Below are 14,496 nucleotides of genomic sequence, written 5' to 3'. Positions count from 1 at the left end.
ACTTCGCCGACGATATTGTTGGGTCAACCTTTTTTTTTGACAAATCTTTTTTCAAAACAACAGAATCTACTGGTGTTATATTCCTGTGATCTGTCTGTTGCTGACATTTAGTTTTATATTAACATTTTGACAATTTGCAACATGTTTATATGAACTCGCATAATAAATAGTTGTGGGATTAAGCAGCATTATTTTTCACCCTGTCTGCTGCTGCCGAGAATTCGCCCTGATGCCTACACATTATCATAATCAGGCTGAGAACCACAGCAATATATATGCACACTCAAACACACAGACCCACACAAACCCACACAAACCATCCCATCTGCACAGCAGCTAACATACCTCACAGCCTCAGCATAAGCTGATAAATTATAGCCAGTCTAAAAATCCTTATTTCACCCGTACAGGAGAGCAGTGAAACCATCAAGAGTTTAGCTGGGGCTGCAGCACCTGCACCTCACGCATACACTGGGCTTCTGCTCCAATAGCTCCCTGAGGGTGGCTCACAAGCTTTTATTGCTGTGATGACTGCTTGTGATTTTAACGCCAGAGGACATCAGGAGAATGAAAACAACTCTACTCAGCCGTCCCTTTGCCCAGTGCTGCGGCAGGTCTGACATTGTTCTAAATGCACCGGAGACCCAGACAGAGATTAGCAGCAATGTTCAATTTTGAAGTGCAGCTAACAAGGGCACATGTTATTTTGCTGTTAAAGATTTGATTTCATACACTGCTCGAGTCGGAATGCAGATGATGGAACAAACAAGTGGTGGTATTTAGAGACCTGCTACAACTGTCGAGCCTTATCACCAGGAATTTTAGGGGGATTAAGACATCCAAATAATTCAGTGTGTTTAAAAAAAGTGCTATCTGTGTCAGGCAGGATTAATGCCCATAGATTTAAGGGCCCGGGGGATAACTTTTCACATTTCGATGAAGCAATCATCAGGGCATCCAGCTAGATAGCCCTCGTATGTTACAGCTCATCACAGCTCAAATCCTCACAATCAAAGTCTAAAGCCTTTCGAGGATCTGCAGCAGCAGCAAGAAAAGGAGCGTTATCGGCCATGAGGGGCCCGAGACCTCAGGGTGTCACGACTGAGTGTGTTTGTGTGTAGAACTGTCAACAGTATCATGTAGGATTCATCAGCCACATGCATGCATCGCATAGACACTGAATATGTTCTTTAATGTTTATAGATACAGCTCCAGCGTGTTGCTGAATTAGGTCATTTTCTGTCGGCTGTTTCCACTCCACAACCTGCGAATGTGTGACAGGACTGTTAATAAGCAACAGGAGGCAAAGTCCTAAACTCACTGCATTCAATTTAGCAATTTGCTTCTAAATGGCACTTCAGTGAAGTGACAGGTTGTTGACGAGATTGGAGTTGATCTATTTTTGATCTAGCGTCCGACACATTATTTCTGCTCAATGACTTGTCACAGGTCAGGGACTAGCTGGGAAGTGTAATATATATTTCCTTGAAGAACAATACTGAAAAATCCCCAGTCGCTGCTGGAATAATTACCACTTCCTCCAAAACACAGCAGACAAATCTACAGCATAATGACCCTCTTCATGTGTTGTCTTCAAAACAACAGGTTTTTGTTACTGTAGCATGAAAAATAATAAGTGATTATGGGTTTGTTTGGGCAAAAACACAAAAAGCAAAAGTCTCCCTTCATTCTTCTCTCTCTGCATTTATCAGTACACATGTTACGGTTTGATCGCTCAAATATTCTCAAAGAATCTTATAAAATCTTCCACAAAATCTCAAGGAGTCACTGCCAGCTATTTCAGGCACTTTTCAATTTCCTCAGGCAGGACACTTGGAGCATGTAAGCTGAAAAGCTGCTTTTGTTTTCCCGTATCTTTTGCCTTTATCTGTCAAGCGTGGAAGACTTTTATCCTCTGGCAGGATTGTCTTCCACCTCCTGTCCAGTCTCATCTATCTTTTTTTATGCATTTCATGTCAGGGTAGTTTTCCTTCCAGATCAAAACAGTGTTATTACCCGAGGGAGCCATATCCATGCAGGGCTCCTCAAGTGCCTGTAACCAGTAGTTTAGACAAAGGTCCATTCATACTGTATATACAACATAATAACAAAATAAATAAATAAAAACTCTGAGTCATAAAAATCTAAATTTTGAACAGTCACATGCTTGGTTGGATAAATAAAATAGATGATCATCATCTCCAGTGTTTGGTCTCTGAACAAACACAGTCTTTATTGGCAGCACTTAAAGGTTCAGCTTGTCAGGAAGATAAACACACAGCCAGTCTGAGCTTCTGAATAAGCAACCACTGCTGTTGTGTTTCTGCTGAGAGCTGACGTCTAATAAATGTAAGTGAATGTGGGTCAAAATACACCAGGGACAGTTCTGCTACTGTCTAAGTAGCTAAATGTTGTTTGGTTGCCTTGTAATTAACTTGTACACAGCAGCCGATTTGTCAAAACACAGCCGAGAGGTGTTAGACTGAATTGTTTGCATCGACGCAGTTCACAGGACTGAACCACAAAATGTTAATTATCTATGTGGGTTTAGAACGACTGGCTGAGTGGATTGTCTCGGCCAAAGCAGGGATTCAGATCTAAACTGGTCCTGAGTTAAAGCAACACCAGCGGCACTGAGTTTGTGGGGGATCATATTGTCTAAGGTCCTTGAAGTCCAGTAACAGATGAATATGTCAAGAGATTTTTCAGATGCCACAACACTGCAGAACGAATTGTAAACAAAGACTGCATATAAAGATGTATGGTGTCTCAGCTTCCTCCTCTCTCTCTCTGTGTGTGTGTGTGTGTGTGTGTGTGTGTGTGTGTGTGTGTGTGTGTGTGTGTGTGTGTGTGTGTGTGTGTGTGTGTGTGTGTGTGTGTGTGTGTGTGTGTGTGTGTGTGTGTGTGTGTGTGTGTGTGTGTGTGTGTGTGTGTGTGTGTGTGTGTGTGTGTGTCCCATAAACTCTCTAGCGAATCAAACAAACACAAAGTGAACTTCAGCATTGCTCTGATCCTAGTAACTGATTAGTGTTGGTATTTATTAACGTGTAAAGTCTGCTCACAGTTCTGTCCTTGAATTCATACTACATGTTCTCTCCAGTTAACGTTATTTAATATAATAAGGAACCATTTAATAAGGATAAGCAAGGACAGGGATATATGCAACGACCCGTCTGCATTTAACTCATCTTCTTGTCCCTTTTGTCCGTGTGCAGCCACATAGTACAATATAATTATGATAAAGTGTTATTGAGTCAGAAAACATTTTTGATATTTGCCAGACTCCCTGCCAGATCCTTTGCTTTTTGACAAGAGGATTTTCCGCAGTGTGTCGTGTGTCTCATTACTCCGGCTGTTGATGAGTTATATCTGCTGCTATTTTTAATTTATCTCAATGAAATATGGAACAAATAAAGTTTTGGTTCTAGTTAGATTTTCTTGGTTGCACTCTCAGTCTCTTTTCTCGGCTCTCTATTTCTCTTTGCCTTTTTTGGTCTGTCTCTTGTTTTTTTAATAAGAATCTCATGTCTCCAGTGAGTTTCTTTCAGCCTCTTGAACTAGTTTCAGCCATATAGCAAATGGGTCAATGCTTTTTTGTGTGTCAGATGTGGATGAGACAGACCTGAATCAAATCATTCATGACTTTGGATCCATAAATCAACTGCTTTTGTAATTTACTTGCCGGTGACTCCTTCAGTGCTCCCACTGTTCTGTCGTCTGGGCAAATTGCATTTGTGAAATGGGACATGGCTTCAGACAAATTGTCTCCTAGTCATTGGAAAGCATTAGGATAGTCTTTATGCTGCAGTGCTTAAGCCCATGTCTATCCTCCTTGAGCCTGAGCTCAACACTGGCGACAAATTACTATAAAAAGAGCCAATTATTTATAGTTGGTTTTCTGACAGGCTTGGTCCTACTTATCTTTCAGGGTGCAGTCCTCAGGCCTTCCACCTCCCATTTCCCTCCCTGACAGAGCTCTGCCGGCCCAATCTGTTATCAGCAGGCTGACATTTCTCCAAATATCAATGATAGCTTTTATGTGTGGCAGTAATTCATCAGCCGCAGACCAAAGTTTTTATCAGGCACCAACGCGAAGACAACAACAAAAAGTTTAAAACCGGATCGAATGTGCTTTTCCTTATTTTCAGTCATATACACATATACATTTTAAAAACATACAGATTACTGGCTCTCAGTGTATTTTCTTACTTCCTTAACAAGCTGATCTCGGCTCACCGGGGAATTCTTTGCTCCAAGCGGAGCTCATTCTCATAAAACAGTCTACCTAAGTAGCTTTGAAGGCATTTAATGTACTTCAGATAATGATTGACTGTACATGTTTACTGTACAGTCGTTTGGAGAAAGCAGAGTAGCATTTCAATGACTGAGGGGTTTTAAAAAGTTTGCTTTTTCAATCTAACATCTGTTATTAGTTTAAATTACTATATCAACCTGTAAATGGGGCTAATATGTCCCCTTTAATCTAGAGCTAATATGAAAGAGTGCTGTACGTGTTTCTTCCACCTTTCTTGTGGAACAACAGTGAATATGAATCTTGTGCTGTACCTATTTAAGTGACACATTATTTATGTATATTTATTCCATCAAATAGCCGAAATTCACTGTTCCCCTTTTTGCAGTTTTACTCCAAACTCTTAATTTAGAGGAATCTTATTCTTCATCCTCTGTTGTAAAAGCACTCTAGAGGTCCATTCTCCTATTTAAGAGTCAGACATTAACCTTGTTCAAAAAGCTGCTGGCACTATAATTTGACTGCAGCGCTATGGCTGATAGCAACTGTCCAATTAATGCACAATAATTAAGCTGACCTTTTAGTCGTGGCTTTGTTTAAGCTGAGATATTGGAATTAACTTGGAGGGTAATGATTTTCCTCCTCTCCCTCCTCCGTCATCAGAGGACCTGGTTCTGTTGTACCGATGATAGTAAATTCTATGAGCTGCAATTAGTGTGGAGGAGGAGACCCCTCAGTATGTACATTGATTTCTTGCCGGCGTGGTGAAGACCCCGGAGACGCACTGAGAACATTTAAATGTGAATCAATTTTGACATGTCTGATTCGCTCTCTGCTGAATGAGATCTCCATCCAATTAGGCCAGTTGACGAGGAATTTGGTGCATCATTCCATTCAGAGTTATAAAACAAAAGAACTTGAAAAATGCCTGTATTTTGGCCATTTAATCGTTCTTTGACTAGTAAATAAGACACATGAACACAGTGGCGTTCAAAGCACAATCCACATCTTGTTATTGGTCACAAACCACATTTACCATCTCTCTCATCCACTGCTCGACAATGGATCCTTGTTTCCCAATTATTTCATTCAAAGTCTGAGTGAAACTGTAGCTGACACTAAGTAGCCTCCACAAGTCTAGAAGACACATTCTTGTCGAAAGGACAAACTGTGCTCTCTCACTACAGAGCCAGTCTTTCTCACTGCATTGGCAACACAAATGCACAGACAAAAAAAAATCTTATACAACTGTGGCTCCAAAGTCTTGAGAAAGAGAGGAACATGAATTCAGCTGTTACAGTTGCTTAATTACTGCAGTGCATGAAAACATGTTATGTTGCATAACCTGATTTCTGGTACTCATTTATTGTTTTTATTTTTATTCTGCCCTCCAAAAGTTGTGCTTTATGTTCTTGACTGTATTTAGGTCATTGCAATTAGATATGCACCTTTTACACTTCATCCTTTGTTTCAAATAAAAATGATTCAATTATATAATGACTGCAAGTAATTATGATTTGATTTGTATTTATTTTGTGTGCTTTTGTCCCACAGGTGACTTGTGACAATGCGCTGCCTGGCTGCTCGGGTGAACTACAAGACCCTCATTGTCATCTGCGCCCTCTTCACACTCATCACCGTGTTGCTGTGGAACCGATGCTCCAGTGACATCTCAGTGCACTTCCTGCCCCGGGCCGCCCTCGTGGCTCCCAGTCCCAGGGTGGGGGATGCCAGCATCAGCAGCCAGCAACACCCTCCCCAGCCCCCAGAGCCCCCGCCTGTGGTTGGGGGCGTCAGCGGCGTCAAGTTTGAAGAAATCGACTGCCTGATCAACGACGAATCAACGATCAAAGGGCGGCGTGAGGGCGGAGAGATCTACCTGCCCTTCACCTGGATGGAGAAGTACTTTGAGGTGTACGGGAAAGTTGTGCAGTACGACGGATACGACCGCTTCGAGTTCCAGCACAGCTACTCGAAGGTCTACACGCAGCGCGAGCCCTACCACCCCGATGGAGTCTTCATGTCATTTGAGGGCTACAACGTGGAGGTCCGTGACCGCGTCAAGTGCATAAGTGGAGTGGAAGGTAAGGACTTTAATTATTGATGTTCACATAGTTGAGCACAGCTTGAGGTTCATCAAATTAAGTTACCGTGCAGCTAAACACTTATATATTAAAGAAACTCATATGAATTGGGTTATTTTAGATACTTGAAAAACAAAGATTTTATAGGAAGAACAATACCCTGAGTTTCAGTTTGGTTTTTTGGATTTGCATTTTGTCAGTGTGCTGGTGTTTTTTTTCTTCCCCCTGTGACACACAAGGGCATAAAATATTCAACATGCAAACACACCGACAACAGTAGTTGTCACTCAGTTGAGCGAATACCTCTGGCAACAGTCCCCTTAAATTCAGTCGAGCTGCACCAAAATCCACACACACTAGATATATATCGAAAATATCACAATATTTAACAAAGTGAAGAAAGAAAATCTTATGTCTGCTTTTAGAATCAACAACAACATTTAATGGGTTCTTCTCTGACCCAATTGGTGTCATGGAAATCTGTTCAGTTGTTTTTGTGTAATCTTACTCACAAACCAACAAACAAACAAATGGACCATTCAAATTTCAATTCATTTGTCTTTGTTTAACGCCAAATCATAACTTAGATTATCTCAAGGCACTTTCGATAGTGAGGTCGAGCCAAACAAACAGGGTTGAAATCACAACCTTATTGGTTCAGGTAATAAACCATCAGGTTCCTCACTTGTATATAGCATAAACCATCAACACAACAGAAATTGAATGTGGGATAATGAGGAGGGTATCATAAACTGTGATTCACTTTTAGACACCACTGATAAATGTTACATTCAATGAGGTCCATTACAGCAAAGTGATGCATCATGAATGAAATGACTTGATTTCAAGCTCTATTTCAGAAGCACCTACTCAATCCCTGCCACACATTCCCAAAAGAAATATAACTTCTATTTAAAACAGATTAGAAAGTCAATTAAAAACGTATATTTCCTTCAGTCAGACATTTGCACATTTCTTTGTGTAGATAATCCTGCTGGAACTCTGGTAAGTGAATACATTTCTCTCCTCTTCCCTCACACTTCGTCCTCGAAGTTGTTTCCCTTTCAATGTTCCTTTCAAAATAATTGCCAGGAAGGATCAATAGCTCATTTAAAAAAACTATTAGTTCAAACCCCATTGTCATCAATATAGTTCCGTGCCCCGCTTACTTGAAGAAGTCCTTCTTCATACTTGCCAAACATTCCAAAATAGATTCATTAGACGTCCTTTATTGTCAATTAACAAAAGTCACCGTTAAAAGTCACAAAAATAAGGTCACGACAGGAAGTCAAAGTGAAGCATTCGTCCCCTAAAGTCTTCCCTCGCATAGTCAAACATTGCTTTTATCACTGAAGTTGAAAGGGTGCAGTTTACAGTTATTCAGCCACAGTCCTGAGTCCTTTTCCACTCCAGACTTTTCCTTCTATGGTGGGTAGATGTAGTAAAAGTTCAATTATTCACGAGCAAAGTGTCAGTTGCGGAGGTTAGCTTGATGAGTAATGAGAGCCAGTGTCTTTTAAGAGCCATTTTCCAGCAGTAAATAGGTATTTCTGCTGAGATGGATGGTGCACTTTCCAACATTGGCATTTTTTTTATGTGTTGACAGAAATCTGCTTTTCAGTTCATCACACAAACAGAACCGCTGAGTGGTTTCTTTATGGTAAAGTCTGCAGAGAACAGGATTGTGAGGTTGGTCAGAAAACCCATAAAAAAAAAAAAACACATTTGTTCGATAAGTTCCATTAACTTAGGTTGTTTTTCAATAAATTGCTTTTTATATGTTTGTAGCTCTCCATCTTTTATTTTTTTTAATCAGAACTGCTGCACGTAATGGCCTTTCTGGGCGACAAGTTATGCTTCCTTCATCATAGTTGTGCCCAAATGCAACACATGCATGAGAGGGAACATACGTAGTGGGAAATGGGTCAGACAGGTGTACAGCCCTCTCTCTTGGCTGAGCAGCAGGAAGCCAAGTTATTCTCACCCTCCAATTGCTTTCAGATCGTTTCTCTTCGTATAGAACTGAGGAAACATTTCAACACTGCCACACACTTGCACTCACACCCGCACCATTTATCAAGGTCCATTAATTAAGCCCAGGGCTCCGTTGCGATGTAGCACTTCACATCCACCAGCTTACACACCTCTTTTCAACTTAGCATATTTTTTTATACGTGAAAATAGCAGTTCATTAATTAGCCTGTCACAGTCAGAGGCACCTTAGGGCTTAGACAAGGTCATGGGAGCGTTTTCTCTCCCGAGTCTCCCTCAACCCATGGACAAGTGCTTTAACAGGACCCACAGCAATATTAAATGTTATAATGACCACTCTATATCACTCTGGCATTAAATCGCTGGACATCCAGTTAAATTTGTACTAATATCCGCAGCTCCAACGGTCGTTTGTTTCTTTAAACTGTGATGGTATTGGGATGGAACTAATTTAGACTGAGGGTGTTTCAGACAGGATATGAATGCGGATGTAGGTTGTCTGGATTCATGAAACACTCGCAGCACTACTCGTTCCTCGTCACATCTACCGGAGGGCCTGTGATTTCACTGTAGTTTAAGATATTGAGGTCTTTAATTCCCCAGAGCGCCATGACACAGAAGCAGGTTCCTTAAAAAAAATCTTCATTAGTCTCAAATATTAAAGGAACTGGTTATAAAGTGTGTTTAAAAACACTTAGACACAGGATGTAGATTTGTAGGAAAATCATTTGTTACTCTCACTGCAAATAGAGAATCCCAATGAGAGAAAACACATATATTTTAAATACTTACTGAATTCTCTTTGCAACCAACAACACTCTTATTTTCCGTGGAGCAAGTATGCTAAAAGCAGATGCACTCTCTGTAAGCTGGCGCCAAACTAGGGCTCTGATAAATGTACATTCTCGATATTAATCTTTCTATTAATCTTAATAGAAAATGGAAAATATTCCATTCAATCAATATTTATACCTTATCTGTTCTTTTTATATCCAGTTTTTCAGAGGCTGCTAAATTGAGCAAACTTCTCATAAGGAGGGAGGATTGATGTGGGAGCACTGGGGTTTCAGGTGAATTGAAAATGGTTCAGGGGTCAGGTAAGAGGACGGCTCAGCAGAATCTTGCTCTGTGCCCCTGGGAGGTTAGAATGGACTCTTTATCAGGAAGGGCAATCAGGTTGTGTGCTACGGTCATCTCCTAATACGGTTTTCTCCCAATACGTCACCAGGTGAGAGATCACCACAAAGCAAAGGTCCTGTTGTGTCTGAACACGGAGACAAAACAACACATCCTTCAAGCTAAATGAGACAGTAGGAGACTTGATCCTCGCAATTTTCCCAGAGTCTGACTTTGCCCACACGTTTTTATGCAGTTACAGGTTGGTCTTACATTTCAGTCCTAGTGGCATTAAAAGTCTTTAAAAAGTGTTAAATCAAACTTGCCTTAAGCCGCAGGAGCCCTGAGAAAAATGAAGCTCCGGCACCCGGGCACGATCATTAGTGGAAGTAGTTAATCCTCCTGAACAACACCCTCTTAAATCATGATACGTCTCGTTTTCTGTGTCTCCCACTTCCTCCTGCACTACCTTTATCTTTGCTCCCCGTTCTGTTGTGAACCACCATCACTTAAACATTTGTTCAAACACAGTAATAAAACATGTCCTATAGCTTTTTAAGTGCTTGACAAAATGCTCACATTATCACTTCTGCTCTTGAAGTCTGGTTTCGTTTTTTACTTAACACAATATATCACTTTCTAGAACAGAGGGGAGCTAGTCTAACAGAATCAAGGGCACCGCTGCAAACCACTGTGGTTAGAGGGCGATTACATCGACTCCAAACCACACAGCAATTTAAATGGACAAACTTTGGATCCCATTTCAATCGGTGCATTTTAAAAATAAAATAGTGGTTTGGAGACGGCGAGCATTGTAATTATTTTCATCAGTGCCGTTTTCCAATAGGCTTACACCTGCAGTGCATGAGATTTTTCATATAATTACTTAATACAGCTGGGTTAGAGCCAGATGAGGCAGTTTGTCGAGTGTTCAACCCCCGTGTTCTGCTGGGTTTCCCACAGAATTAGATGGAATCTGTGGCGGTAGCTGCCCGGGGGTGGGGGGGGGACTCGAGTTGCCACAGTCTAGTTAATTAATGGGAAACAGTGATCTGTGAAACCCTTAACAGCAGGAAGTATCGTATCCAGCTTAATAATTAGAATATATAAGTGTTTCATGATGAACCCAGCTGTATTCCAAACATTAAAACCGCATTAAGATGGTTTAGCCACCAGGAGGCAGATAATACTACAGAAACAGCTCTGGAAAACTCAGTCCTGACCAGTGTTGCCATAGTTACTTTGAAAAAGTAACTTAGTTACTTTACAAGTTACTTGATTTTAAAAGTAACTAAGTTAGATTACAAGTTACTTGATTTTAAAAGTAACTAAGTTAGATTACAAGTTACTTTATTAGTTACATTCAGCAGCTGCCGACAACACCCCCGCCGCCTCAACATAAAAATGACAACCGGTTTTGCCAACACTAACTTTATTAGACACCGCCGGAGGTCCCCCCCCCCCCGCGCGAACGGAGGGTTCCCCCAACGGGCGCTGTAGCTGAGGTGATCTGACGGGACCGACACGCGTCCAGAGTCGCTACCGCCGACCGCCGTACCCGGTCCCCTCCAACCGGTCCCCGCCTTCCGCAGCGCCGACGGACACCGCCCCGCGGCATACTAGAAGGAAAGCCCCCGCACCGCGGATGAGCACCTCCCCCCCTAAAAAAAACGTCGAGGCGTGCCGCACACCGAGCCTCCGGCGGCGTGGTGAGGAGGGCGACGGGGCGACTGCTCCCCCAGCCGCAGGACGTGCCCAGCGGGTTAACCACAAATAACGAAATAGTAACGCAAGGTGACTTGGAAAAGTAACTTTAATCTGATTACTGGTTTGGAAATAGTAACGCGTTAGATTACTCGTTACTGAAAAAAGTGGTCAGATTAGAGTAACGCGTTACTAAGTAGCGCGTTACCGGCATCACTGGTCCTGACACACCATCGGTTTATTAAACTATTATGGAAAAGGAATTGACAAACAATTATAAAGAATATTCATTGGCCCTTCATGACACATTGCAGACATTTGCTTCAAAGTTGAAATGGAGCCTTTTCCTTACTGCAGCTTTAAGTTCTACTCACATTCATCCACATGTCAGAGTTTAAGGGTCAAAAGCAAAAGTCGGTCTGTAGCTATATTATCTTCAGTGGGTTTAGAAGCTGCTCCAACACATAGAAGTTTAAGTTTGTATGTGAGTTTATGTATTTCTTTCTGTTTTCTTTTACCAACGCAATCAAATATATTAGTTTCTATCAGGAATAAATAATTGTTATTATATTATTATTATTTTCTTGATTTGAGGCTGGGTCATGTGGGAAATATACAGAGATTTTTTTTGCTGCCCATTTGTGTTGACACCCAGATGCATCATGGGTGTAATTGTTTACATACTTGCCATGTATGCATGCTACCTGAGAATTCAAGTAGATATCACACCACAGAATTCAGACCATGTATAACCTCATGGTTTTCAATTTGAAAACACAGGAAGAGGTTAGTTTATGGTTAAAAATGATCACGGTGCAGTTATAGACGGAAAGAGATGCCGGTAAATCAACAGTGTTGTGACAATTGAGAGTATCTGCCCCCCCCACTGTTAATATGCGTGCTGCATCGTGTGGATGCATAACATTAATTTCTGAGGACGTGCACAATCGAAGCACCAAACCAGACACTGGATATACCAGCTCCATGATGCTCCTGCTTAGTAGTTAACAGCAAGTATCTCTCCAGCAGAAAACACAAGTGATCAGCTATGTTCGGAGCGGTAATTATTTTGAGACAAGGAGGCCCATTATCACCAGCGCTAATCTGAGCATATTGTGTTCTTCTCGGGAGGATGGGGTTTGAATTGCACATTTGCTCTCTCTGTCACAAGGTCTTGAAGTGAACTATCTGTTAATCAGACTGATGCTCCTGCCCAAGCTATTTCTGGCTGTGTGAACAGGGAAGCGCGCCTCCGGTGAAATGCTGTAGATTAGCTTGGATTTCACCACGCCGTGACATTATTAGCCACAGCTGCTGCCGGTGGTATTTTTCACTTACATTTTTCTGCTCTTTATTTGTTTTGACCCTTTTCTGCTCTCTTCTGTTTCTCTGTTTAAAAATTTAAGATGAACTCAGATTTTAATCCTTGTTAGTGCCGTGGAAAGTTTTAGTCATTTATTTGGTCCAGTTTTACTGATGTAATCATGGTTATGTCATCTGCCATGTTAAAAGGAACATCTGCTTAATTCCCTGCAACGAGTTTAAAAAAAGAAATGATCACCAAAAGATTTAGAAGCATTTTTAACATTCAAAGTAACCACTAGAAAATTCAAACGAATTACATAAGCGTAATGTTTTTACCACTCTCTCCTTTTCACCCAGGCGTGCCTCTCTCCACCCAGTGGGGCCCTCAGGGCTACTTCTACGCCATCCAGATTGCCCAGTACGGTCTGAGCCATTACAGCAAGAACCTGACCGAGCGCCCTCCCCACGTGGAGGTCTACGACACCGTGGAGGAGAGAGACAGCCGGGCCAGCACAGCACCCTGGAGTGTGCCGAAAGGTTGTGCTCTCAGCCGTGTCCACGACAAGACCAGAGCTACCTCCGTGCGTCAGTTCAGTGCTCCAGGTAAGCAAACCTGCCACGAGCCCCGACAGCCTCCAGGCATGCAGCTTATCTCCTTTAACTGTGGCTGTAAGAGGCTCGATATGCAACTGCACCCTCAGGACAGGATGAGTCACCGGCACAGTCGTGGAATACCAGTGGCTGATGCCGGTTGACAGCGGACACCCCACGTAATCACAGAGTTCTATAAATTACAGCATTGATTAAAGAAGCAGCTTCACACATTTCATCATATATTTTTCTCTTTGTCACATTTATGTTGTCTAAACGAAACGTGAAAATTCCTGCTGATGCTTCAGATGCCTCCTTTAAGCGAGATCAGGTTGAAATTATAACTATAGTCTTGTTTTTAGCTGAAATTGAGGGATAGGTTGGATCGGGTTTTGTCAGATTGTGTTTTTATTATTTAAAAACTATGTACATTATCATAACGTTATTTCTTAAGTCAAGTCATATTAATTATAGTTATAAGTTGATCAAATCAATTGAAATTCCAAGTTTCCTTATTTTAATGAACCTATTTAAGAATGTTGTATGAGCTCACAACACAGGCAATATAATAACATGTTTATACGCAGTATAAACACATATATCTAGATGTGTTTAAAGGGTGAGTCACAGATTGAGTTAACATCTTTAAAATGTCTCTGAGATCTTTGTGAATTTTAAAATTGCAGGCAGAAGTTCCCTCCGAACTGTTGAATTGTCGCTCTATTGTCTCTTCATTTCTCCTCAAGTACGTAATTAACACACTTTCATAAAATGTAATCACTCGTGATAAAGCTTACTGACTTTGCACCATTTTACCTCCAAGGAATCAAATTTAATTCACCTCTCTCACATTGCATCCCGGAGTCGTGTGGTACAGAGAACACTGTGCTCCAGGTGCCTCGGAACATGTAGTGATTTGTTATTTGGTGCAGTGTTCTCACTTATGCATCTAAAAATTGATCTTTGAAGAGGGAAAATATCAAATAAAAAAACCTCTTGACTCTTATTGTTATTTCAACTGCATCCCAAACAGGATTACTCTCCGGGCAGCGAGAGTATTTGTCGGGATACAGACTCAGATACTGTGGATTTTAATTCTGACCAAATGATTCAGAAGCACAGATACAGCTGAGCAAATCAATGGGATCAAATTTGGGTCCTTAGAGGAAAACACTGAGCTTGTGATAACTTCCTCCAGCATGTGCTCTACTCTCTGGACTCTGAAGTAGTCCCAGGCCTCTCAGGTCCTGCTACAGGAGACCAGTCCACGTTCTCCTGGGATGTCTGGTCCATCCTCAGGGTGGCAGCTCCCAGAGCAATTGAGCAGGTTTAAAGGGGAGAATCTGGCCCTGATTCTTGCTGAGACAGGTGGATTCACATTCAGCTGCTGGAGTCTAGCATTGGAGACACTGTGGGACCACCTCAGGCCTCCTATCCTGCACAGACAGCTGG

General features: G+C 41.7%; 1 protein-coding gene across 1 annotated transcript in view; it reads left to right on the top strand.

The window, feature by feature from the left end:
• glceb (glucuronic acid epimerase b) overlaps positions 1–14,496 on the top strand; it is a 41,818-nt gene that overhangs the window by 18,644 nt on the left and 8,678 nt on the right. Inside the window, exons 3-4 of the mRNA XM_053419918.1 lie at positions 5,807–6,336; positions 12,811–13,056. Coding sequence (XP_053275893.1) covers positions 5,820–6,336; positions 12,811–13,056 — 763 coding nt within the window. The 5' untranslated portion in view covers positions 5,807–5,819. The remainder of the gene's footprint in view (positions 1–5,806; positions 6,337–12,810; positions 13,057–14,496) is intronic.

Source organism: Pleuronectes platessa, chromosome 1 (genome assembly GCF_947347685.1).
Source record: "Pleuronectes platessa chromosome 1, fPlePla1.1, whole genome shotgun sequence".
NCBI lineage: Eukaryota > Metazoa > Chordata > Actinopteri > Pleuronectiformes > Pleuronectidae > Pleuronectes > Pleuronectes platessa.
This window is presented reverse-complemented; position numbering and strand designations above follow the sequence as displayed.